This window comes from Argentina silus (genome assembly GCF_951799395.1).
Source record: "Argentina silus genome assembly, chromosome: 3".
Lineage (NCBI taxonomy): Eukaryota > Metazoa > Chordata > Actinopteri > Argentiniformes > Argentinidae > Argentina > Argentina silus.
In genome coordinates this window covers 7,204,446-7,229,998 of record NC_139657.1, presented here as the reverse complement: position 1 = coordinate 7,229,998, position 25,553 = coordinate 7,204,446, and the positions used below count along the sequence as shown (strand labels likewise).

The 25,553-nt window shown below is 43.6% G+C and overlaps 1 protein-coding gene across 1 annotated transcript in view; it reads right to left on the bottom strand.

Moving 5' to 3' along the window:
- Positions 1-6,212: 6,212 nt before the first annotated feature.
- Positions 6,213-25,553, bottom strand: part of ltbp4 (latent transforming growth factor beta binding protein 4) — a gene marked incomplete at its 5' end in the record, with an annotated part of 60,492 nt that continues 41,151 nt past the window's right edge. Inside the window, 27 exons of the mRNA XM_083665702.1 lie at positions 6,213-7,978; positions 8,389-8,538; positions 9,199-9,464; positions 10,044-10,329; positions 10,597-10,749; positions 10,960-11,103; positions 11,508-11,636; positions 11,953-12,024; positions 12,136-12,417; positions 13,060-13,200; positions 13,450-13,575; positions 14,252-14,383; positions 14,694-14,816; positions 15,710-15,835; positions 16,146-16,271; positions 18,166-18,285; positions 18,621-18,740; positions 19,465-19,584; positions 20,319-20,438; positions 20,932-21,051; positions 21,198-21,317; positions 21,523-21,642; positions 21,753-21,872; positions 22,046-22,165; positions 22,630-22,749; positions 23,517-23,642; positions 24,189-24,317. Coding sequence (XP_083521828.1) covers positions 7,836-7,978; positions 8,389-8,538; positions 9,199-9,464; positions 10,044-10,329; positions 10,597-10,749; positions 10,960-11,103; positions 11,508-11,636; positions 11,953-12,024; positions 12,136-12,417; positions 13,060-13,200; positions 13,450-13,575; positions 14,252-14,383; positions 14,694-14,816; positions 15,710-15,835; positions 16,146-16,271; positions 18,166-18,285; positions 18,621-18,740; positions 19,465-19,584; positions 20,319-20,438; positions 20,932-21,051; positions 21,198-21,317; positions 21,523-21,642; positions 21,753-21,872; positions 22,046-22,165; positions 22,630-22,749; positions 23,517-23,642; positions 24,189-24,317 — 3,854 coding nt within the window. The 3' untranslated portion in view covers positions 6,213-7,835. The remainder of the gene's footprint in view (positions 7,979-8,388; positions 8,539-9,198; positions 9,465-10,043; positions 10,330-10,596; positions 10,750-10,959; positions 11,104-11,507; positions 11,637-11,952; positions 12,025-12,135; positions 12,418-13,059; positions 13,201-13,449; positions 13,576-14,251; positions 14,384-14,693; positions 14,817-15,709; positions 15,836-16,145; positions 16,272-18,165; positions 18,286-18,620; positions 18,741-19,464; positions 19,585-20,318; positions 20,439-20,931; positions 21,052-21,197; positions 21,318-21,522; positions 21,643-21,752; positions 21,873-22,045; positions 22,166-22,629; positions 22,750-23,516; positions 23,643-24,188; positions 24,318-25,553) is intronic.

Genomic DNA, 25,553 nt, shown 5'->3' with positions numbered 1-25,553 from the left:
GGTGTCGGAGGTAAAGAGGAGGAGGAGAGAGAGAGAGAGAGGGAGAGAGAGAGAGAGAGAGGGAGAGAGAGAGAGAGAGATCACTGTAAAACAGGACCTACAGTTTGCTGCAGGTTTATTTATCTGGAGCCTTGTGTCATGGAAGAGAGGCGTGGCCTGGGACACTAATCCAGACCTTTGTTGATGGGGTGAATCTCTTCTCACGTCTATTGTATGTGGGGTATCAGACTCACACACTGACCACAATCACAAAGTAACATTAATACAGTTAATCATGAGATTTCTGTGAGATGATTTTAACTTTTTGGCCGTCTTCACTGATAAAGGGATAGTTCACCCAAATTACAAAATCACATATTTTTGTTTCCTTACCACAAAAGGACTCTATTCACCAAGTAGGACACTCTTGGATATGGGTTAATTATGTTGTCCCAGAACGAACAAGTTCATCAACCAATCAGACCATCATCTGCCCCGCAAATGCGAAATCATATCTACCACTGCTCTACACTGATTTTTATAGAGGTAGCAACATTACATGTATGGCACTTTACACCAAAACATTAAACGTATGGTATGTCACTTTATTAACTGTAGATAGCATTGAAGTGCCTTCCCATGCTTCTTATTAGCTGATGATACATTTAGATGATTATTGTTGAAGTTATTATCTAGTTAGCAGCTTCAGGTAAATTTAAAGTAGTATAAATAGCTAGTAAGCTAAAAACTATCTAAAAAGATAATAAGATTATATTAAGCTAATATTAACGGCTCATAATGCTAGTTAATGCTTATTAGCTAATAATACACAGGGAGGGCAACATTTTGAGTAGTTTAGTAAATCTTTCCTCTTTATCAATTTCAAATTGATATGGTCCACATATAAGCTAATATTATGGACATTTGGCAAATAATATTAGACAAATTCTCCTGCACAAAAACATATTCAAAGTATGATTAATGTCATCCATTTAAACAACAGACCTAGCTAAATGTTAGCAACAGAGTGTAGTGGTCCTGGATTGTCATGCCACCGTGGCTTCCCTACATAATCATCGTTATATGATGTCATAGATATCGTTATATGATATCATAGATATCGTTATGTGATATCATAGATATCGTTATGTGATATCATAGATATCGTTATATGATATCATAGATATCGTTATGTGATATCATAGATATCGTTATGTGATATCATAGATATCGTTATATGATATCATAGATATCGTTATGTGATATCATAGATATCGTTATGTGATATCATAGATATCGTTATATGATATCATAGATATCGTTATGTGATATCATAGATATCGTTATATGATGTCATAGATCGTTATAATATCGTTATAATCCTTGATCATTATGAATATGCTTGTTTACATTTACTCATGCTTGTTCTGTTCAAAATCAAGCGGCGGGGATTCCTATTGGTTAGGGCAGCATCACTTCATAGCTATTGTGTCTCACCTCTGAAGCTGGCTTATCATCTTTTTTTTAGTTTTTTAGTTTTACTATTTAAAGACACTACATTGAAGAAGGTTTTTTTTCCGCTTCTTACATAGTTTTGGAAATATGATAACATTAAGAATTTGAAAACAATGTTATTCTATGGATGTAATGCCTAGTTCAGGGGTGCCCAACCATTTTCTTAATGAGATCTACATTGTCCATAGCCAGCCTGACAAGATCTACCACACCGTGTCCGATCTCTGAAGCACACAAATGAAAGCGAGACTCAGCTACCAGTTGAATGAGGCTATGATTAAATGTGGCAAAAAGGAGGCTACTCACACGCTGGTATAAAATAATAACACTACGTTGATGGATCAAGTAGGCCTGTCATCTCTGATCAGTTGCTCCCTGACGGTCTGACTGGTGTTTTAAAAAATTACAGTAAATGTATAAAGTTACAGTACTGTGCTCTATTGTGTTGGTTATTTTACAGTAAAATCTGATTACAGTACATTACTGTATAATATTCCCGCTTTGTCAGAATTTGCCCATAATATAATGCAGTCTGCTGTACTGTAAGACATATTTATGATACGGTACTGTGTATCTTACAGTAATTTACTGTAGAAAACCTAGTTTTACAGTATTACACTATAGCACTTTATACAAAACCATATGCCACTGTATTGAATGTTGGATTTATGTACATTTCTTGTTTGCTGTGTTTTTGTGTGTGACATGAGCTGGTTTTAACAATGTAAAGCATATTTCTGTCTTATCTTATCTTATTGTTTAATTGTCATCCATGAGAGAGGACATACATGATCTGCAATGCAGCGTAAGGGTTGCAAATCATATCTGGAATAAAAACATTGAGCACTGTTTCATTTGTCTCACTTCAAAAAGCGGTGGCATCTTATTTAACACTCTCTCTCTCTCACTGCTACCAGAGTGGTATGATGATTAGATTACACGTGAAATTGATTGTACACTCCACAAATATTCTTTGTCCATTTGTTATGTTGTCATTTTATGCAATCTACCCTTATTTTTCCCTCCTGTTTCTCAGATTCCTACCTCCTCCCCAATCCTGTTTTCATTGTGGCATAAGAGTTTCCCTCCTGTGATGTTTGGTGTAAACAGAGAAAGCACACACACACAGACCAGACTCACTGACACAGCATGCTCTGTCCTTTGTTGATCCTCAAAACAAAGTCTCACGTTTTAAAGCCACAATCACTTATTTGAAAAAAACAAACAAAAAAAACACAACCTCAGCCCTGCCACATAAAGATGAGGGATGGGGCTGGAGAATTAAATTCGCTGGATCCAATAAACATATTTGGAAGCTATACAGTGTTGGTTAACATTGGAATAAAACAGCCTCCTAGTTTGGGTTATGATGGGGTAAGGCAGTTGTATTAAGCTCATGAGGCATCTATAATATAAGAATCAGGGGGTAAATATAGTATTATAAATCAATATATCCCAAATAGCTTAATGAATTACAGATTGTGGCTTTAAAGCTGCCCATTCATGCTATGAGATACATCTCGTTGTGTAGGCCTACAACAGTATGTTTAACGTTGTAACATTACAAAGGACAATGTGTGTTGGGGTTGTGACTGTGAGTGTTGTATGCACATGCTATAGTGTATGGTGTCATAGTTAATTCTTTGTGCATTATGATGCTCTTCGTCACTGGCAATTAATTCTGACTTCCTCTGATAGGCCTCTCCCTGAACACAGTGTCCACATGCTAATCTGTGCCCGAGTCAGGTGAGGTGAGAAGAAGAGAAAGTGAGACGCAGGGTGGAATTAGAACAACATCCGGGACAAATCGAGGGATAGAATTAGAGAAAGGGGAACAGAACAAGGGAGGATAAAGGGAGAGCGGAAGGGGTGAGAGTTGAACTGGTCAGTGGGTCAGTTGCATGAGAGTACAGTACAGTTCAGTACAGGGCTTACCTGGCACGGAGGTAGGGGAGGGAGGGAATTAAGGGGCAGGGTGTGGAAGAGGCAGGGAGGGGGAGGATTAAGAGGCATCCGATGCCAGGGTGGTGGTGGGGTTGCTGACACTACACTTTTTAGGGTGTGAAAACCCTGGGTGAGAGGCCACAGCCCTCCTGCCCCAGAAACCACTCCACTCCATAATCCCGTCCTCAGACAACCCGATATGCGTCACACTCTAATCTGTAGCGGGAGTTGTCTAAGTGGGGGACACCTAGATACCAGACTCACCTGGGTCCAATATGCGGACCATATCAATTTGAAATTGATAGAGATAGGAAAGATTTACTAAACTACTCAAAATGTTGCCCTCCCTGTGCACAATGGAGACACCACACTGTAAAACAGAGACAACCAGAGTGTCATAGTAAAAAGTTAATGAATAAACGTCTTGCTTCATTCACGGGAATGGAGGGGTGCTTACATCATTCATGCTTTTATGGAGGGGTGCTACATCATTCATGCTTTTATGGAGGGGTGCTACATCATTCGTGGGGGACAACATGTTTACTGTACTTGTTTTTAAATATATTATATATATTATGTTCGTATATAGCAAGTATTGGCATATGTTTCCTCAAACTCTATGGGCTGCATGGTTTCTACAGTGGACAATGAATGCCTCTCCTCCTTCGAGACACAGAGAGGATTACAGTATAGGCCATCCACTAGCATGTGTCTCATTCACCCTCAGCCCTAATCTTAGAAGGACTGCATCAGCACCATACAGCACATCCAATTGACCACAAATACCTTACAGCAGAAACAACACACACCGTTCAGGTATGGACAGTACACACCTAAACCCCAAGCACACCCACCCACCCATCCACCCACTTGCCCACCCACACACACACACACACACACACACACACACACACACACACACACACACACACACACACACACACACACACTCACACACTCACTCACACAGACGCTGATCAGGGTTAGTAAGTGAAAACAAGTGACACGTCTTCCTGCTATAGCCAGGGAGAACCAGGGAGAACCAGGGAGAACCTCGCCTGTTTCCCAGAGCACTGGTCTGTGTATATCAGCCTTCTATGTTCATTGTTAGATCCCACTTACATCTGGACTGGTAACAAAATGTTCTATTTTGTGCTACACCTATGAAACATTTTATATTTTTTGAGAATCAATAGTATACAGTACATCATGAATTGAAATGACCAAGATTGCCAGATCCCACATTACGCCTTTAAAGTACTAAACAAGATCCTAGTGCAATGTTGATACGAGTAATTACAGCATAATAACACAGATATAAGGGATACCTAATGAGGTGTGGTGTTATCACAGTGATGACAACAGATAGTCTAAGACTGTCCACCATGCAGGTGATATACCAGGTAGTCTAACTGTCCACCATGCAGGTGATACACCAGATAGTCTAACTGTCCACCATGCAGGTGATACACCAGATAGTCTAACTGTCCACCATGCAGGTGATATACCAGATAGTCTAACTGTCCACCATGCAGGTGATACACCAGTGAGGAACAAAGAAGAACAGAAATGTGGTTGTTGGACAATTACACTGAAGAAGCCACGCACTCTGCAACAGGTGTGTGAAGACCATAAGCGTTGAGATCTCAGGCCTCATTTGACCCAGGGTAAGAGAGAGAGAGAGAGAGAGAGAGAGAGAGAGAGAGAGAGAGTGTGGTTACAGCACAGAAAGCTGATATTCTGCTACCCCTGCAATCCGCCACAGTGAGTTAAGTACAAAGTGAACCTATTTAATCAGCTTAATTAGTGTAGTGTGTGTGTAAAGGGGGGGATTGGCCTATAAAAGGAATTAGGCATGGGGATCCATATAAACACACGGGGCATTAGGGTGCCTGTAGGTAGTCAGGTAGCTGGATTAGATCCACTCAGCACGCGAGGGCAAAACTGAAACTCCACAATTGGGGTGAATTCCATTTCAATTCAGTCAATGCTGGAAGTGAATTCAATGAAGATTGAAAATGCTTGAATATATTAAATATATATTTTAACATGCAATTAGCACTAGATGTTTTATGACCTGTCTGCTCAAGGAATTACAATCCATAAAAGCAGCATTACATTTTTAAAACGTGATTTTAAGATAAACATAATTTGTTTACAAAATCTCCTATGTCAACAAAAAACATAAACAGTAGAAATCACTTATTGACGCTCATAGTGATTCCCTAAATATGAACTTTTTGCGATAAGTTTTAGGTAGGCTAAGATTTTAGTGAGTAGTGTAAGTGATCTGTGAAATGTGATATGCCCTTGTTGAATGGGTAGCCAGAGATTATTTTATACTATTAGAAAGAGGCTTTGTGGTAGCTAGCAACCTGGTAGTAACAGCTGTAGCATTGATAGCTGGGTTAGATGGGCTTTCAGTCAACCACCAATAATACACGCTCAGTCAATCGTGAGGCTTCTGAGCTGAGTAAAAATCTATAAATTAATAAAAGCTGATTGAATTATTTGTGCAACATTGTTGTTGCTCTGAGATAACGCTATGCATAACAATAAGTCTGACTTTAAATTAATCTCATGAATTGTTGTAATTGAAAAGCAATTGACCCCAAACCAATGTGCTGTATTGTTGTACACCACTGGGTCAAATCATTCTGAACCAACTGTACAGATGCACCTTGATCTTTAAGAAAAGTAAACATGTGTAGGGTAAATGTGATTCTTTTACAAAAAATGTAACACAAAAGCAACTTCAAATAGAATGTGTGCAAGTATATTTTCAAATGGGTTTTGATGTACATTAATGATAGAAAAAGATCATCAACAAAACAATGAACAAATACCAGAGACAATTTTTCTTTTTTTTTTTTACAAAGTACAACGGCTACGTCTTCCACAAATACAGTGCATAGTGTTATACATATTTAGGTGCTGAGAAAATAAATGCTTTCCGATTTGATTCAGCTTTGTAAACTACATCAGAAAGTAAATATGAACATTGGCAGAAAAATTACTAATTGCTGAAACAATGGTATATTTGGTGAAAAAAAAAGAAAGAAAAAAAGTCCAATGTAAATATGTACATGGTATTATCACTGACCACTGTGTACTGATCAGATGGACATTTCAAATGATGTGTACAAAGTATCAAACTATCTGATATCAGTTCAAAAGGTACATTCAGTTCTCATGTAAAAATGTTCCAAACTGCTACAAATTTAAAAAATAAATGTACAAACATATCAGTGATTTATAGATTCTTCTTTGCATATCACATTATATTTCCATAAGAGTCATAAAATTACATAAAGAGTAACTTAACTTTGACTGAACACCATAAATCAATATGAGAAGTAATTACAAACAAACATCAATGGGATTGTAAAATCCACTAAGGGAGAGAATGAGTCAAACACTGATATTCTTAGAGGGATTTCGTTCAGCAATGTCATGGCAATGCTGTGTGTTCTTTGTACAGTACAGCCAAAGAGAGAATTTGTTATAATAATATCCATAGACTGCGATTCTTCCATAGACAGAGGCTCTGTTACAAAGCATGTCATCTGTGCCTTAAAAACCACACTGGCCCTATAGGAGCTTGGCCCCATCCAATGGTACATACCCATCTCTATGTCAAATCCAGGTGCTCAGATGAGGAACAGGAATGGGCTTTCTATGAGGCGCATACATATAAGGCAGTATAACCTGCTATAGGTGTGTATGATTCCAGACAATGTCTTGATCATATAGCATCATGTGTTATGTCTGTCTATAAGAATTTATTTTCAACTGACAGAAAATGGCTGATAAAAGCGCAGAATCATTATAAAATGATAAAAGACATTATAATGCAGTCATACATGCTTATAACAAGTCTTATATTGCGCTATGAATGCCTTATAATTTATACTGTTTGCTCCAAGTAAAGTGTTACCCAAAAGGCAATCATAATATAAGTTAGCAGTCTCAAAGGTTTGAATCCTAACTTTAGTGCACAACTCAAACTTTAGCTTGGATCATGCATTAATTTTAATGAACGATTTGTATATCACACAAGTTAAATGATTCTTTGAGAAGAAGGTGTGTATAGTTCCTAGTGTGCTGACAATTGGATACCACCATAACCATATTAGGTAAATATACTGTGATGACAGTCTATGATGAGTTCTCATCATAGACTCACTTCTCTCTGCCTGTCAGATGAGAACTATCCTCCCACCAGTTCTCACTGGTTGGTAAATACAGGCACTTTTGTGCCAGGCACTTTTGTGAGCCCCTGCAAGTGTCTGGAAAGGCCAGCGGAGGGCGCCGAGGGACTTCCCCGGTAAAGAAGATGAGGATGTTGGATGTTGGATGGGGGAAGAGGATGTTGAAGGAAGCAGCAGTAGGCGAGGCTAGGCCGCGACGCAGTGGTGGGGCCGGCGGGACATGACAAAGCCCCGATGACACAAGCAGCGGTAGGAGCCGTCCGTGTTGATGCACCGGCTGTTCACGCACATCGAGCCAGGATCCTCCGCCTCCTCACATTCGTTGATGTCTGGGGGTAGTAGATCACATTTGAGTATATTTCTTAGATTTCTTACCAGTCTACCTTAAGTATAGTCCCAAAACATCATTATGATGCATACAAGCCTCATAGATATATGTATGTTGTGTCATATCTCACTTTTACAGGAAGTCAATATGGGCGTGTCATATTAAGATAGCAAAGTATCTTAATAAAGAGTAAAGTATCTTAATAAAGAGTAAAGTACTCCTTTAGTGTCCAGTTGTGGCTATGCATCTCAATCTTAGAATATTAGAATGGCACAAACTCTAGAAATAAACAATATACCTGCATGAATGCAGACAGAAAGCAGAGTGTTCACCAGCTACAATAAAAAAATCATTGAGATGATTCAAACAAAGTATAATAGATTATTGCTGCATGGTGAAGAGATTGTTTACCTATGCAGGCCATGGAGGTCATGTCCAGTTCGTAGCCCTCGTAACAGTCACAAGTGTAGCCCTCCGTCACGCGGATACACCGTCCGTTCTCACAGCCATGCAGTATCCCACAGTCCTCTGAGTTCAGGCCTGCGTACGGCTCATAGCGCCCTGGAGAGTCACAACACTTCATTTGAGAGTTGATATATTGTTTGTATTGTTTATATTGCTCATGCTGTGCTCATGCTGTCTGACTGAACTGTTTTTTATAAAAAATACATTTGACTGATTGATTCACGAAAACATATACAGTTAAACACTTATTCTAATCTACATGTTTGTGGTAAGATCACTCCATTTTCTACTCTCGCAAACAAAGGCAACGTTTGTTTACATTTGACACGCTTTGGATATTTTGGGTAATGCTGCAGTGTAGATGATATACTGTATAATAAGTATATACTTATACTGGCTTGTAGACAATAATACTTCATAAAAACATTATTTTTGCCCAGCTGCCCTATTATGACTTTCTCAGCATACTACCAATACATCCCGTTAAATGCTATACCAGGAATATCTACAGTGAACCAGACTTGGGTTCAAATAGTATTTGAAATGATTTCTAATACTTTGATATGCTTAATTGCGTTTGCTTGGGAGAATGTAACCAATGGAATAGTCCCAAAGGTGCAAAACCTGCCCACCTGGCACTCCAGACATGCTCAAGGAAATGCTCAAAAGCATTTGAAATAGTTTCAACATACTTTTCAACCCAGGTCAGCAGTGAACTACAGTTAACAGTGAATTCCAGTAAGAGAGAGCGCTCACTCTCGTAGTCTCTGGGGGTGCCGTCTCCCCCTGGCTGTCTCTCACTGAAGGATGGGAAGGGGGGTCCTGCACGCCAGGCCTCCTCCTCCTCATTGTAGGGGGAGCTGTCTGGGAGGGGGGCCAGGCTCAGAGGGAGACCCTCTGGGATTGGGGGAGGGGGCCGTGCCCCGAAGGCCCGCTCAGAGCGAGGGTCCAGGATCCGGAAAGGGGGTCTGGGGGCTGCGTCGGGCGGTCCGTAGTCATCCTCATCATAGTAACGGTCGGGACTATGGATGGGTGGGAGAGGAATAAATGATGATGAGAAACATGGAGGAGAAATCCCTTAACGAATATGAACACACAAGTCAGTATTACCAATAAGCATTAAGTGTCTCTATCAGTAGTGTAGTAATCCAATACATAATGCTTTGCAAATTCATGTTAACTACTGAGTTAATACATGTGTAGTACATATGTTTAAAGTTCATTCAGTGATTTGTGAGTTCAAGTCCACATATAGGACATTTTATAGAGTAAAAAAGTCAATAAAATGTCAACATACATTCATACATGCATGCATCCATACAATTATATAACAAACAATGAAAGTGCAAATGCTCCATCTTAGTATGGTGGGCCTAAAAACATATCAATGCTACAAAGTTAGAATTTAAATAGCAAGCACATATGAATCTACCTAGCCTATCAGTGCATAGTAGCCTTCATACTATATGTACCCTTATTGTAAGTGTTAGCAGTAAATCACGTGTGGAGCATATTTGTGTAAAACGTAAACCTACCTCATCACACATAATAATATAACGTAGAACATGTTTGAGTGAGTGCAGTGAACAGGGTGGTCTTACACGTATCCAGGCCGTCTGAAGGGGCTCTCAGGGGGGCTGTAGGAGCTTGGGGCTCTCCCCCTGAAGCCAGACCTGCTGCCCCCTGGTGGCGTGTAGTCGTCATAGTCGGGCAGGGGGTAGTCAGGCCTGCGAGGCAGTGCCTCAGGGAAGGTGTCTGGTGGTCCGTAGGGCACACGGTAGCCACCCCCTCTGCCTGGCCCAGGCCCCGGACCAGGACCATAGCGGTCGGGGAAGAGGGGAGGGAATGCGGGGGATCTCAGGACGTTACACAGGGCCTCATAGTCCTCTGAGAGGGGGGGTATACACAGAGAATCAAGCTTGGACAACAGAAACAAAATCTCATACTTCTTCCAATGCCCTCTCCATAAACATAATGTTATTCACAAACAAGAATAATTACAGTTCAAGTGGTGACAAGACGCAAACAAAATAGTTTGTAAATAAGCTGCAGTCTTGATTTTTTTGTCCGTGTCCAGTACTAGCCCCATACATTCCAAAACACAAAGTATTCAAAACGAATGCAGTACATTCAGATTGGATCTAGTCCTCGTACCTGTGTCTCTACGTGGGCACAGGGCACACTGCAGTCCCCAGCCCTCTCCGTACAGACAGCAGCACTCCGTGAAGGTGACCTGACCGCCCAGCAAGGGGCTCTGGCACACCAGGTCTGCTGTCACATGCTGCCAGCAGAACGACAGGTTCTCATCTGGAAAGAGAGAGGTAGTAAGGGAGGAGAGAGGGGGAGGAGGAGGAAGAAGAGAGGGAGAGAGAGAGAGAGAGACAGTCATTATCACTCTCTAAAATGCCCATTGGTGGTTGTCTCACTTGCTTAAGTTGTGTAAGTCGCCCCAGATAAGGGTGTCTGCTAAATGACTAAAATGTCAATATAAAAGGGCCCTCATGTGTGTTGTCTTACCCACGGTTAGGCCAGTGGAGTTGACGCAGCTGCGCTGTGTGTCGTCCAGCACCAGAGGGGGCTCACAGGTGCAGTAGTAGGAACCGACTGTGTTGATGCAGATCCCCCCAGGACACGAGTCCTCCCCCTCACACTCATCAACATCTAGAGAGAGAGAGAGAGAGAGAGAGAGAGAGAGAGAGAGAGAGACGAGAGAGAGAGAGAGAGAGAGAGAGAGAGAGAGAGACGAGAGAGAGAGAGAGAGAGAGAGAGAGAGAGATGGAGAGAGAGAGAGAGAGAGAGAGAGACAGAGAGAGAGAGAGAGAGAGAGAGAGAGAAAGAGAGAGAGCGAGAGATGGAGAGAGAGAGAGAGAGAGAGAGAGAGAGAGAGCGAGGTGAGGGGTGGGAGAAAGAGACAGGTTATAATTTAAGTAAAGGAGGAATGCGACCAACCTAGAATCAACATAATCGTTGACGGACTACAGACACGCTAAAGATAAACAGACACAGTGACGTTGTCCCGGTGTGTATATCCCTGTTACTGACACCAAGAAGGAGATGCCACTGACCTATGCACTCCAGAAGGACGGAGTCGTAGAAGTAGCCGCTGGTGCAGTAGCAGGAGTAGCCAGGGATGTTGTTCACACACACACCGCTTTTACACACCGCCGGGTGAAACAGCTTACACTCGTCCACATCTGCCAGAGAGAGACAGTGCAGGACCAGGCCATGACCACACAGTGTGTGTGTGTGTGTGTGTGTGTGTGTGTGTGTGTGTGTGTGTGTGCATGTGTGTGCGCCGTGCGGTGCAGGCCATGATCACACAGTGTGTGTGTGTGTGTGTGTGTGTGTGTGAGTGTCTGTGTGTGTGAGTGTCTGTGTGTGTGTGTGTGCGTGCACGCGTGCGGTGCAGGACATGATCGCATATTGTGTGTGTATATGTGCGTGTGTATATTTGCGTGTGTGTGTGTGGTTGTGTGTGCAGACCGTGGCTGTGTGTGCAGCAGCAGGTACCTCTGTAGTTGAACGCTCCCGGTCCGGTCGTCACATAACCTCGTCCACTAGGGCACAACGTCTGGTGCTCAGCTGCACGGGACCAAAGCGGATTTCACTAACATATCGCTGTGTTTACTGAAACATTACTGGTGTATTTTGGAGGTTTACAGAATAGAGGTGTCTGTAGTCCATGCTCCCTACCTGTGCCCAGTACGGGGCAGGGGTCATACTGGCAGTCCACGCCCCAGCCCTGCCCCACCGTGCAACAGCACTCTTGCTGAGTGGTGTTATGGGCCAGGATGCTGCAGGACCTTTGGTCAGCCGTGTTGTAGTAGCACTTTCTCTGCTCGCCAGGCCTGGCCTGGGGCACAGAGACCTGGGAGGTGCCGGGACGAGGCTGGGGCCCCTGGTTGGAGGTGGAGGTGGAGGAGGAAGACGAGGAGGAGGAGAATGAGGAGCCGCCGCCAGGGAACACTGGACGTCCTATGAGACACATGGATGCGATAGGTTAGAATCTGTGTGTTCAGAGTGGCTGCATCGCTGTAACCACTTCATACAGTCTGATATTGTAGTGTTCTATCGTGGCCAGCAGGGGGCACCAAGCTGTTTGAAAAGTCAAGTGTGGAAGATGTCTTGTCGACTAGTACTGTGACCCATTTCTCCACCCTTCCCCTGAAGTATGGACTCTAGCACAATCCATTTCCATTTAAATCCACGTGAGAAAGTGCATACTTCAGTAGAGGGCTGGGAGAAATGGGACACTGCATAACTCCATAAAATACCTTATGATAATGAATAAACACACACTTTGAGTAATCGGCATGAGCACTTGAGGCCAAAAAGGGCCATTCTAATCAGGTACACTCTGTGTAAGCAGAATGTATAGTAAGCAGATACATGGGAAAGACTATCATCATGTAATAACTATCATCAAACAAATAAGAGGGGTGCACTATTTCAGTGATCACTATAACTATAATCACAACGCATCAACAGTGAGCAGAGGAGGCTGGTGGAGGTAGAAATCGGAGGACGAGCTCACTGTAATGCATGGAATGGAATGAGGGAATGGTATCACCAGCCTCCACTGACACTGAGGTAGCGTGATTGGACAGTTTAGCTCACCTGGGCGGGGTCTGCTGACGCACTGTCCGGTGCGTGTGTCAAACTCTTCCCCCTCTGGACACTCGCACATGAAGGAGCCGTCCACATTCTCACAGCGTGCCGCCCCACACACTCCCTGCATAGTCTCACACTCGTTTTCATCTGACCAGAGAGAGAGAGAGAGAGAGAGAGAGAGAGGTGAGATGTTGGAGAGAGAGAGAGAGAGAGAGAGGTGAGATATTGGGAGAGAGCAAGAGAGAGAGAGAGAGAGAGAGAGAGAGAAAGGGGTGAGGCTGCACACACAAACAGTCAGATGGCCAATGGGGTCTGATGACAGTCGGATGGCCAACCAGAGCGCATAGTATGGTAGTGTTTACCAATCTGTAACCAATCAGTGTTGTTGAGACGTACCCACACATCCCTTCCCGTCACTGGTGCCTGTGTAGCCTTGGTCACACACACAATGGTATGTTCCTATCAGGTTCTGGCAAAAGGCGTGCTCCCCACATACCGTCTCATTGGCACACTCGTTGATGTCTGTCAGAGAAATAGAAAGAGAGATGGGGGGGGGAAGGGGGAGAGAACGAGAGGGGGAGAGAGATAGTATGACATCAATTAGAGTAAGAATCTGAAATGGATAGAGTAAGAATCTGAAATGGATAGAGTAGGAATCTGAAATGTAACTGTGCTGTTACAGCACCAAAGTCAGTCATTTACTACAGTTATGTGCATACATGTTATCTAAAAGTAAGAGGGTCACGTTTCTTGCATACCATAAGTCCTCATTGTAGATGTGTGGGTGTTGGTGTGTGTGTGTGTGTGTGTGTGTCACAGATGCGTCCCTCGGCAGGCAGGGAAAGTGCAATGCCTTGTCTTGTGACTGAGCACCTGTGCAGTGAAAGCCTCCAGCCCCACATCAATCAAACACAGCTGCCATGACGACCAATCTCTTATGCCCCACCCTCAGCCTAAATTCCACAACTGTTTCCAACTATAAAACATATAATATACGTGGCTATAGTGTATGATCATACTGCTTAAACATTACAGAGACGTAATTGTGAAAACAATAATAATAATATTGTACAAATTGTACAAATCATGATCATTCTGTATTATTGTCCCAGTGACTCATATGCTCAAAGTAGATTTCTTTCCTTGGACTGATTTTGGGAAAAGTAGATGAAGTTGATAAGGAGATGTGGAAACTCACCCACACACTCCCCAGTGCGGGTGACCCGATAGCCAGGCTCACAGGAGGTGAGGCAGCGGAAGGAGCCAATGGTGTTCTCACAACGTTGTGTCCCACAGGGAGCTCCCTCCGACTCCGAACACTCATCCACGTCTGAGAGGCCGGAGGCAGCCCGGAACATTCACAATACAGATACACACACACACACACACACACACACACACACACACACACACACACACACACACACACACACACACACACACACACACACACACACACACACACACACACACACACACACACACACACACACACACACCAGAATCCACATAACATATCAGCAGGTGTGTTAACTAAGTAGCTGTTTACAACAAACAGGTGTACACAAGTGCTTCAGTGAATGATGTGGGATGACGAGCTGTGCTAAGCTTGTGCTAAGCTACGGTAAGCATCGAGTTACCCAGACAGGCCGTCTTCTCTGGGTTGGTGGCGAATCCAGCTTGGCACTGACACTGGAAGGAGCCCTCCGTGTTGACACAGCGCCCGTCCTGGCACAACCCCGGCCTGGCACACTCGTCCACATCTGGGCATGCGATGACAACATGTCATTACATCATCACAGAAGACAAGCTGGCCATGTTCCACTGCCAAACTAAGCAATCCCTTTTAAGAGGGCCTTTTATCAAGGGGCTTAATTCTCTGTAGGAGAGAGGGTGAAAGTAATTTAATCTGTCTAAATCAGCTTTTAAGACAAATCGGCTGTTGTCTAAGCATGGCATAAGACATGTTTCCTGAAGCTCCGCCAAGTTGTGACTACATTTTATTTTATCTAAAGCACAGTTTCATTCATTTCGTTCAACCATGCCTCTAAAACATAACATCACATTTCAAGACCACACAAGGCTGTAATTCGCTTAAAAGGGAACCTTGTTGAAATAGGCCGCAGCAAAGCCTCAAACTTTCCGGACATCTCTTTCCTCAATCAACTTGTTTGCCATGGAAATTGATGTGAAGAAGTTGTCCATTTCTGCCTTTGCAGCCACATTATAACTGTAAGGTTTAGGTGTAAAACAATAAGCCTGCGTTTCGACATACGGGTGTGATGAAGGGTAGGTGTCTATTCTTCGGAGGCTGGGTGCGCGCTGGCCTCTATTCACATGTAATCACGTCGTGAGTCATGTTGATCATGCAAATAATAGTTATTGTCTTTCTGTCTATGTGTGTGACCCATTGCGATTGAAGTGGGTAAGCCATTCATAACTGTCAGTTAAAGGTCAGTTTCAAATCACCATGAGGTGTCACATGATGCCCGAATAGTGTTCAGAACTATGGAGATTCTATCACATTGCACCCTGATAGGCTGAGTAGAGGTATATCATGTGCTTAACCTATCCAATCATGTCAGATCTGCAGGAGTAGCTAGGGGTCTAAAGGTGCATTTAGAATTCATCAGATGAGATGGTGGTGATCCCGTACCCTGGCAGGAGCTGCCGTTGGTGCTGGTGGTGTACCCCTGGGAACACACACACTGATAGGAGCCTTCTGTGTTCACACACTCTCCCTTGGGGAAGCAGTATTCCCCCTCCAGACACTCGTTAATATCTGTCGAGATGGACAAAAAACACCAAACACATCAAATCCCAATCATCAACACACCGATTAAATGATTGTACATTGGGCATTCATTTCCAGTGATCAAACAGACAACGACATGCTATTTACATTAAATGCATACTGTACATTCATCAAACCAACAAACTTATAACACTGTTCTAGCATACGCCCACAGAACCATTTCATCACCACACTGCCGCCAACATTCATCAAACCAGCCACAAACATATTCCCAAATATATGAACATTCCTAAACCAGAACCCCACCATCACAATGTACCATACATAGTGAACTGACCTCTGCACTGACGACCAAGACCAGCACTCCTAAAGCCTGGCTTGCAGTTGCAGCTGTATGATCCGTCGGCGTTCACACACACTCTCTCTGGACCACAGGCCTGGGGCTTTTGGCATTCATCCACATCTGAGGAGGGGAGGGGAGGGGAGGGGATGCATATTAGCACCACAAGGTGTGTGTGTGTGTGTGTGTGTATTCATGTATGGTGGTCTTTTATGTGCCCCCTAAAATGGCTTAAAGGGCTTCGGAGCAGGTTTGGTAAATCACCAATTCAATTCATTCTGCTTCTTGGGGATCTGACCTTTTACAGCGAGAGCTTACAAACAGGACATTCATCTCAAGTGTTAGGTCTCAGGTGTTTCTGGTTTAGAGATGATCCCCTTTGAAGTCTATTGCCCTGTTACGAAGTACAGACTGTTGGTTTGTATCCATCTGTGCCTTAGACACAGTTCTGAAAGGTGAAGTGAGTCGCTGTCAAAGCCATAGTTGCAGAGAAGATATTCAATATAAACTACTATATAACTAACTAACTACTATATATCAACTATATAACTAACTAACTACTATATATCAACTATAAAACTGTACCATCAAGGGGCATATTTTTCTGAAATGTATCATAGCACAGGTTCTTAAGATATGAAGACTGCTTCTGAACTCTGCTTGGTGTGAAATGGAGGTTCAGCAGCTCCAATGTGTTTGGGTTTGTCCCATTTTCCACAGCATGCTGAAAATGTCATCTATCTGTCGTCCAGGCCTGGGTTCAAAGAGTATTCAAAATCATTTCAAATTGATTGAGTATGCCTAACACAAGGGAACCAATAAAACAGTCCCAAAAGTGCAAACCCTGTCCATCTGGCACTCCAGGCTGGCTCAAGCAAATGCTCCAGTACTTTAAAGTATTTTCAAATACTTTTTGAACCCAGGTCTCAGAGGTGTATTGAACAGACTTTTCAACACCATTTTCAACCTCAGCCTTAGCAATGTGGGGTGTGAACCAGGGGAGGCTGGCGGAGGTAGAAATCGGAGGACCGGCTCATTGTAACACATGAAATGGAATGAGGAATAATATAAAATACGTGTGTTTGATACCATTCCTCATTCCATTCCATGCATTACAATGAGCCGGTCCTCTAAGTGCTGTTCCTGGCCAAGGTCTTGTGTTGTGGTGTCCTGTCCCACTGGGCTGAACTCAACACTGACTCATCGGTCCTCTTTAGGAGGAGTGGTGTGTCATTATTAGCCATGTTTACAGACCTGCTCCTCCCAGGGAGGCAGTAAGACAGCCAAGTCATTCCTTTCCAAAGAGACAAATGCAGCAGGCGTTGTGAAGGCAGTAAAACAGCCAGGGGAGAGAGTGGCCGTGGACAAGGGCACGGCTTGGAAACAGATGTGTTTTTGGCGGTGTGTGTGTGTGTGTGTGTGTGTCTGTGTGTGTGTGTGTGTGGTGAGAGAGAGAGAGAGAGAAAGAAGGGGGTGGGGGATTCTTGGACAAGTCCATCTGATTTGAAAAGGACTTTAGGAGGGAGAAGATAATTGTAACCAAAGACGTACTTGAAGGGTTAGGGTTCCGCCCCGGCACATTTGTGGGCCATACGGCCAGGCTGCCAGAATCAATGTAAATTCCAGCTAGACCAGTCCAACAGATGTGCATGTATTCCTACTATACTATACTACACTACACTATACTTCTCTATATACAGTATGTCAAGACATGGACTACACACAGGGGGCCCAGGTATTCTTCAACGTATAGTCTTATGAAATGAAAAGTACCACACTTTTGTCGCTAATTCTTTACATTACATTTGTTGACTGTATGGTTGTTAATCCATTTCTTATCTCATTAGATCACACAGTCCTTAGTTTTATGTCCAGCAAACTAAGTTTCTGCTCATGGGTGTAGGGAGGTCATTTCTCATCAAACAATATTTCTGTCTAATTAACCTGGCACAAGAACTCCTCCAGAGGTCGGAGGTTCCATGCAGTAACATTAAGTAGACAGCTAGGCTTACAGTACCTGAGCACACCCCGTTTTGCATACTGTGGCCAGCTTTGCAGGAGACACACTTGTAGGAGCCTTCAGAGTTGACACACTGCTGACCAGGGCACTGCGAGGGGTCCTCACACTCATCCAGGTCTGGAGTGAGGAAACAACACATCACATGTCCTTGACCTGTATGTTTGTTTGTTTGTTTATTAGGATCTCTGTTAGCCTATAATCAGGCTTATTTTACAAGAGTCCTTAATGACAAAAACACACAATTTACAATATGCTACGTGACCACACACTAATACATGCACACAAAAAAATGTCATACATATAATACTGTATATCATAAATAAAATAAAATGAGGAAAGCTGATGTTACAATATTCAAACAGGAGGTTGCAATTCCATTCAAGCAGGATTATTCAATGTATGATGTACGATGTAGGATCATATAATCAGGTAACACCCATGAAAGGCCCTACCATTACAGGTGTTGTCCTCTAGTTTGTACCCGGTGTGGCAAACACACTGGTAGCTACCAGGAGTGTTTTCACAGCGACCATTGGTGCAGATGTTGGGGTTCTGGCGACACTCATCAATATCTGTCCGGATGGGAAAGAGATACAACAGTATTGAAATACAGGTACATTTTCCACAGTGGAGCTACAGCACAACCTCTCCTAGATATAACCATCTACTATAGCCAGGCAAGCTAAATCAAGCAAACCTCAAGAATTTGAAAGAAGACAAATGTTATTTCCATCTAGTTTAGGTCTGTCTAATCTCGCACAGCCATACTTCCAAACCATGTTGTTCTCAAGCCTCCTTTGGAGGTCTGGATTTATTGTTATTAGCCGATTCTGTTGGAATGGGTCTCTGGCTACGAGAGGTCACATTTTGATGGTTTCAGCAGAAGTGATGTTTTCGAGAACAAACAACCCCCTCCTCTTTTTTTCCGTTACTCTTGAAAATAGCAAATTAGTCAGTGTTAGCCGATCGTCTTAGCTAACAGTGCTAGCAAGCTATATTCTTGAAAATTGACATTACTGAAGTGATTTTATTGTACCTGGAATTGTAATTTGGTTCTTGGAACACTACCCACGTGGGGATCAGGGACAATGATTGGCATTTTGAGCTGTCAGCTGACTGGTTGGGACTGTGGCAAGCACATTACAGGTCTCTACCCCTCGCGATCGCACTTCTGCCTCGAATTTCCCCAGGCTTTCTGAACAAGGTGAGCAGAAAGACTGGGAGCCTAGGTTAAGGTCTAGCCTCAGGTCTACCCTCTAAACAGTGGCTAATGTGTTATTGGGGGGGTTGGCTCACCTGTGCACCGTCCGTTTTTGATCTCAAAGCCTGGCTTACAGGCCACACATCTGAAGGAGCCCTCTGAGTTAACACACTCTTGGCCTGGACACTGTAGAGCATTCTCACACTCATTGACATCTGGGGAAAACAACAGTGAGATGATCCTTCACAGAACACAACAGAGATGATCATATGGTAGTTATGGAGGTACCGTATCATTTCTAAACAGTCTAACTCTGGTTCTGAGGAATACTACAGTGCCCTGCGTAAGAAATGGTGAAGTATGTTGCCTTCTGTTGGCTCTATACTGCAAATACCATCAAATAAAAGCTGGGAATCTCTACTTTAGCTGCATGGTCATTGTCTGATTTCAGTTTTGAGTCAAAAGAAGAAAAGATTCTTCACTGTCCCATTACTTACGCAGGGCACTGTATTTACACTTGCTGAAATGTTGGCCCGCCACTCGGGGTAAACAACACGAAAAACATGGTGTTTGGTTTGAGTAAAAGTAACAGAGACAGTCTAACAACGTGCCTGCCCTCAGAGGTTTCTGGTCCTGGAGGAATGATACGGGACTAGCAGCAGAAGATGACCTGTGCAGTATGCATCTTTCTTTCTGCTCAGAACAGTCCGAGAGGATGTTTGTAAACACAGTGGTACTGACAGGGCAGTGTGCTGCTGAAACCACCGACCTCATTGCAATTACGCCATTGAACTTAACCTTCTGACGGCAGTCACGCAGCTAAACTGTCTCTCTGGTTATTTTTCTAAAATGAAACGCTGTGTTTTCTGTGTTGTTTGCCCTGAGTTGTTGGTCATCCAATGTTCTAAATCCATTGAAGTAGTGAGCATCTGAAGTGTGTAGGTGTTACCTCTACAGGTGTTGTCCTGTAGCCTGTAGCCAGCGTGACACACACACCTGTAGCTACTGTCAGTATTCTCACAACGACCGTTAGCACAGGGAGTGGGGGTCTGGATACACTCGTCAATATCTTAAAGAAAACAACAACAAAATGAGTGTGTACAAGTCCTTGTCTGTTCTGTGGTTGATAGAGGATAACAGTTTCCTTTGTAGATGAAGTAGTACTTAATCTCTCCTGACAACCCAGTCAACAAACCACGAGAGTAACAATTGCAAAATCAATGTTTACAGGAAAATCTTCTGTGTGTGAAAGAAATGTCTGAAATCAAGAACTTTGCTGCTCTAGGAAGGGTCTGGGCCTGGATTTTCAGAAGAGAAAGTACTACTTTAACTACAAAGTTTTTAGGGAAAATGACCCTAGACCTGGGGTTTCCTTTCAATGACTTGAGGTGATACATGATTAAGCTTGCCTGCTGTGGACAAGGAGATTTGGCACAGCTCTATTGGTTCCATTAAGCCGAGATAGCTAGGCCAGGTGCACCTAAAGTATTTTAAAGAAAACAAATACCATTCTGGACCCCGATATGGTGTTGACCAACCCCGTGTTGTGTACAGTATCTTACCCGAGCAGTGTCTGTTGAGCAGCTGGAAGCCCGGTTTGCAGGACACACACCTGTACGAGCCCAGAGAGTTCACACACTGCTGACCAGGACACTGCGATGGGTCTGCACACTCATCTGTGTCTAATTATAAAGAAAAGAAAAAAATAAACAAACAGAACATCCATAACCTACCACTCAAACCAACAGATGTTTAATCAACGCCCACTAAATTCGTAAATTTACTTAAATTTACCTACAGCGATTTACCGGAGGGAGATGGACCTTACCTGTACAGGTGTTACCCTGTAGTTTGTACCCGGTGCGGCACACACACTTGTAGCTACCAGGAGTGTTCTCACAGCGACCATTGGTGCAGATGTTGGGGTTCTGGCGACACTCATCAATATCTGGCCGGATGGGAAAGAGATACAACAGTATTGAAGACATCAAACATGCCTATAATGAGATATAATGACTTATAATGGGTTATATGTGTGTGCCTCATAAAATGTTTGACCCAATCTACTATATTTCACACTGTGGATATTAGAAAAGAAGATTTATGTCCATTGTCCAGAGGAAATAGAAATATGTCTTTTTTCGTTCAATTACCTGCACATTGTCCGTTGAGCAGCCCGAAGCCTGGCTTGCAGGACACACACCTGTACGAGCCCTGAGAGTTCACACACTGCTGACCAGGACACGTTGATGGGTCCGCACACTCATCCACGTCTGAAACAGACAGACATTTGTATTTATCTTGCATGTATTTCGGCTGTGTTTGTTGACAGATACAATGAATTACATCAAATTAATTTGGCAATGTATTAAAGCACTCTTACCTGTGCATGTTTTTCCCTGCAGTTTATACCCGGTGTTGCACACACACCTGTAGCTACCGGGGCTGTTCTCGCAGTGACCATTGGTACATGGACTTGGAATCTGACGACACTCATCAATATCTATAACATGGAGGAGAGAGAGATAGTCTTCTATTTGAAAACCTATTGAGAATTTTAACTCAAACAATCAAGCTATAACAATAGTAATCGTGACCTGAAGTTATGTTTAAATAGCATGTTTTTGGAGGAAAGGTCTCTTGTATGTGACTGACTCAGAACAAGGGGGTGTTTACCTGCACAGTGTCCGTTGAGCAGCCCGAAGCCTGGCTTGCAGGACACACACCTGTACGAGCCCTGAGAGTTCACACACTGCTGACCAGGACACGTCAATGGGTCCTCACACTCGTCCACGTCTGGGGAAGGAAGATGGGAGTGTTTATAGATCTAAATGAGCATTGACATCATGTCACACATGTCACACTCATGCAGCCAGGCCCTTTTGAAACAGAAGTGTTACGTTAAGATAATGATGGAATGTAGCAGCACCATATGTGTCTGTGTTTCATACTCTCTGTCTGTATTTTAGCACAACTCCTATGACAATCAATAGATGACATGCTGCACATGTCTAACAATGATCGTCACAAGAGTTGGACCAAGCACATTTAGCTGAGCTCATTTGGAAATCTCGTGACAGGGTTGCCAAGCCCGAGACATATGAACTAAAGTGTCCTCAAACACGTCCTTTTGGCCTAATGATAGATGCTTGAGTCTTCTACCTGGGAGACCCGCGTCTGAAACCCGCCCGTCACACACATACACATACACAGTAGATCTGGTAGTAGCTACTACCTCTCAATGAGGACAGCTGTCTTACCGTTGCATGATTTGCCCTCTAGCTTGTACCCAGTTCGGCAGACACACTTAAAGCTACCAGGGGTATTCTCACAGCCACCGTTGGTACAGGGGTTTGGTACCTGGCGACACTCATCCACATCTGTGTGGAGGAGACATGTGTTGCTTTATTCACGTCATCACAGGGGAATTGTTCAACTTTCACAAACAGAACATTAGCGCTTATTAGAACCTAATAAATATGAAAAATGCTTCATAAATCAAAGCTGTTCTAAAAGTATTGTTACAACAACTTGTATGTACTGCTGAGGACAGTGCATGATGTCCAAATACAATGATTACATTCAGTTAGGATTCAGCAGAAACATCATTTCAGATACATTGTGACAAGATGAGATGCGATATGCCTATGCAACATATTTCAGATTAAAACTCATATTTGGAATGGCCAACCATGTTTTATTTACTATCACAAGGAGGAGAATCAATTTCGATTTGGGTGTCTCGCACATGACACCGATGCTGCTTGTATTTTTTAAAACCTCAAAATCACACAGCCTGAAAACTGACAAAGGCAGTGTTAGACATCCCCTGTGTATGGGACCTCCAAGCAAGGCCAGAGCTGTGACTCTTTAGGTAAAAAGACTGTGCACTTAGACGCAGGAAAAGGAGTTGAGCTAAAAAACAGACCAGCAAACGTCCTCGAATCCTTACCCTTCACATCTTTGATCTCTACATTGACGAAAAGAAATGGCAGGCATAGTAAGCCAGTGTCTCCATCCCAAGAGTGTTGCTCCGTGCATTAACCTGCAGTTAGTCCACAGCTGTTGTGGCCTGTGTGTGTGTGTGGGAGGGTGGGGGCGGGGGGGGGTCTAACTCCCCCTAGGGACGGTTGTTACGGGGTGGTACCTGTACAGCTGGTGCCCCGGGGTCCCGGCTGATATCCGGCGGGGCAGGTGCACCTGTAGCCCCCCTCCGTGTTCTGGCAGCGCCCACTGCCACAGGGGGGGGTGGACTTCCTGCACTCGTCTACATCTGGCATGACAGGGGGATGAAAAACGAGGATGAAAGAGAGGGGGGGGATGAGGTTAATGAGGTCAGCATGAGCAGTGCCCAGGGGATTATCACAAGAGCCTGTTCAGTACGTATGATGTCTACCCAAATCCACACAGGTTCTAATCAGCTAGCAAGGAACTGAAGGCTTGAGAGTGTGTGTGTGTTTGTGTGTGTGTGTGTGTGTGTGTGTGTGTGTGTGTGTGTGTGTGTGTGTGTGTGTGTGTGTGAACGCTTTGGGCAGCGAAATCAGCCTTCAACTGACTCATCTGTAATTACTATCACATGTTATCTATTTGTGGATACCTTTAGATTGGAGCTATTTGGGTGGCTATGGGAATAGAATAGAATAGGACATTATTGTCCACACAATGTGGTTTCACAGTGGCACATACAAAACACAACACCTCAAACCTTACAAAAAACCCAGGAACATCAGGAGCACTTCAGAAAGTCATTACAGTGTGTATGAAATGGGGAAAATAGAAAGTGTTACTGTAGCTTCAGTGCAGCAGTGAAAACTCTCACCTTGACAAGAGGTCTGCAGAGTGTTAAGTTGGTACCCCTCATTACAGACACAGGTGTGTTTCCCTCCAGCCTGGTCCACACAGCGACCTTGTCCACACAGCTGAGGTCTAGTCTCACACACACCCCGCACTAGGAACCCAAATACACACGCACGCACGCACGCACGCACGCACGCACGCACGCACGCACGCACGCACACACACACACACACACACACACACACACACACACACACACACACACACACACACACACACACACACACACACACACACACACACACACACACACAAACAAGACCATATTTAGCTTGTTTATGACAGTATGTAGATACAGTATAGTGAGTGATCTCAGTCGTTAGCTTATCTCCGTCATATCAAAGGTCCAGGGACTGCGAGTGGGAAACCACAGTCTCAAGAGGGATCTTATCTCATCTGGCTGCCTCCACTCATATTTACTTTGGACATCGAATGAAATGAGGCCATAGCATTTCATCCCTCTCATTCCAGCTCACATATTTCTCAGGGACTTATTAGGAGGATTTGAAGGAGAGAATGTGTTATTGGACAGTTCCGAGGCTGTGGGCCTAAAGTGTTAAATTCCACCAGGTTACAGTATAAACCTGGCATTCCTCGAGGTGGATGAAGTTGGCAGCTCCTTGGCTGCCCCACCTTAAAACCTCAAACCAGCCAACATGTGATAAACCCACAGACTGGCCGGTGGTGAGTAGTTGGCTCTTATTTGGCCAGCTTTTCCCAGCACAAACAAGGCATTGTACCCATCTGAATGCTGCTTAGAGCATCAGGGTTGCTTATATCTTGGGCCATAGGGTGTGTGTGTGTGTGTGTGTGTGTGTGTGTGTGTGTGTGTGTGTGTGTGTGTGTGTGTGTGTGTGAAAATGTGAGAGTGTTCTTTGTATTCCAAAGGTTAGAATTTAACAATGTCAAAGCCTTGGGGTTTTGAAGTTGAGGTATGCTTGTGTGTCAGGGTCTACTGAGTACTGCAAAGGTGCCAGAAAGGGGCCCGAGCCAGAAAACCATCTGATGTCTTTGAAGGTAGATCAAAACTCAGTAAAAATCACCATCACCAGAACATTTACCCCATTAATCTAAAGCTCTCATTATCCTGCTCCTATTTGAACTGTGAACTGTTGCTTTAAAGTCCTGTCACAAAAAATGAGGGCAGAACTGACACTGGGAGAACAATGGACATAAAGCTATTTTCACTTCACAAAAAGACTGTGTGCTTCTTTTTCTGAGTCAGGTGTGGAAGAAAGGGGTTACGAATGTTAACCGGGAACGACATCTAGTTGGCAGTGAATGCTGCTAGCTAGACAGAACCCGATCAATGAATAACCTGTATATA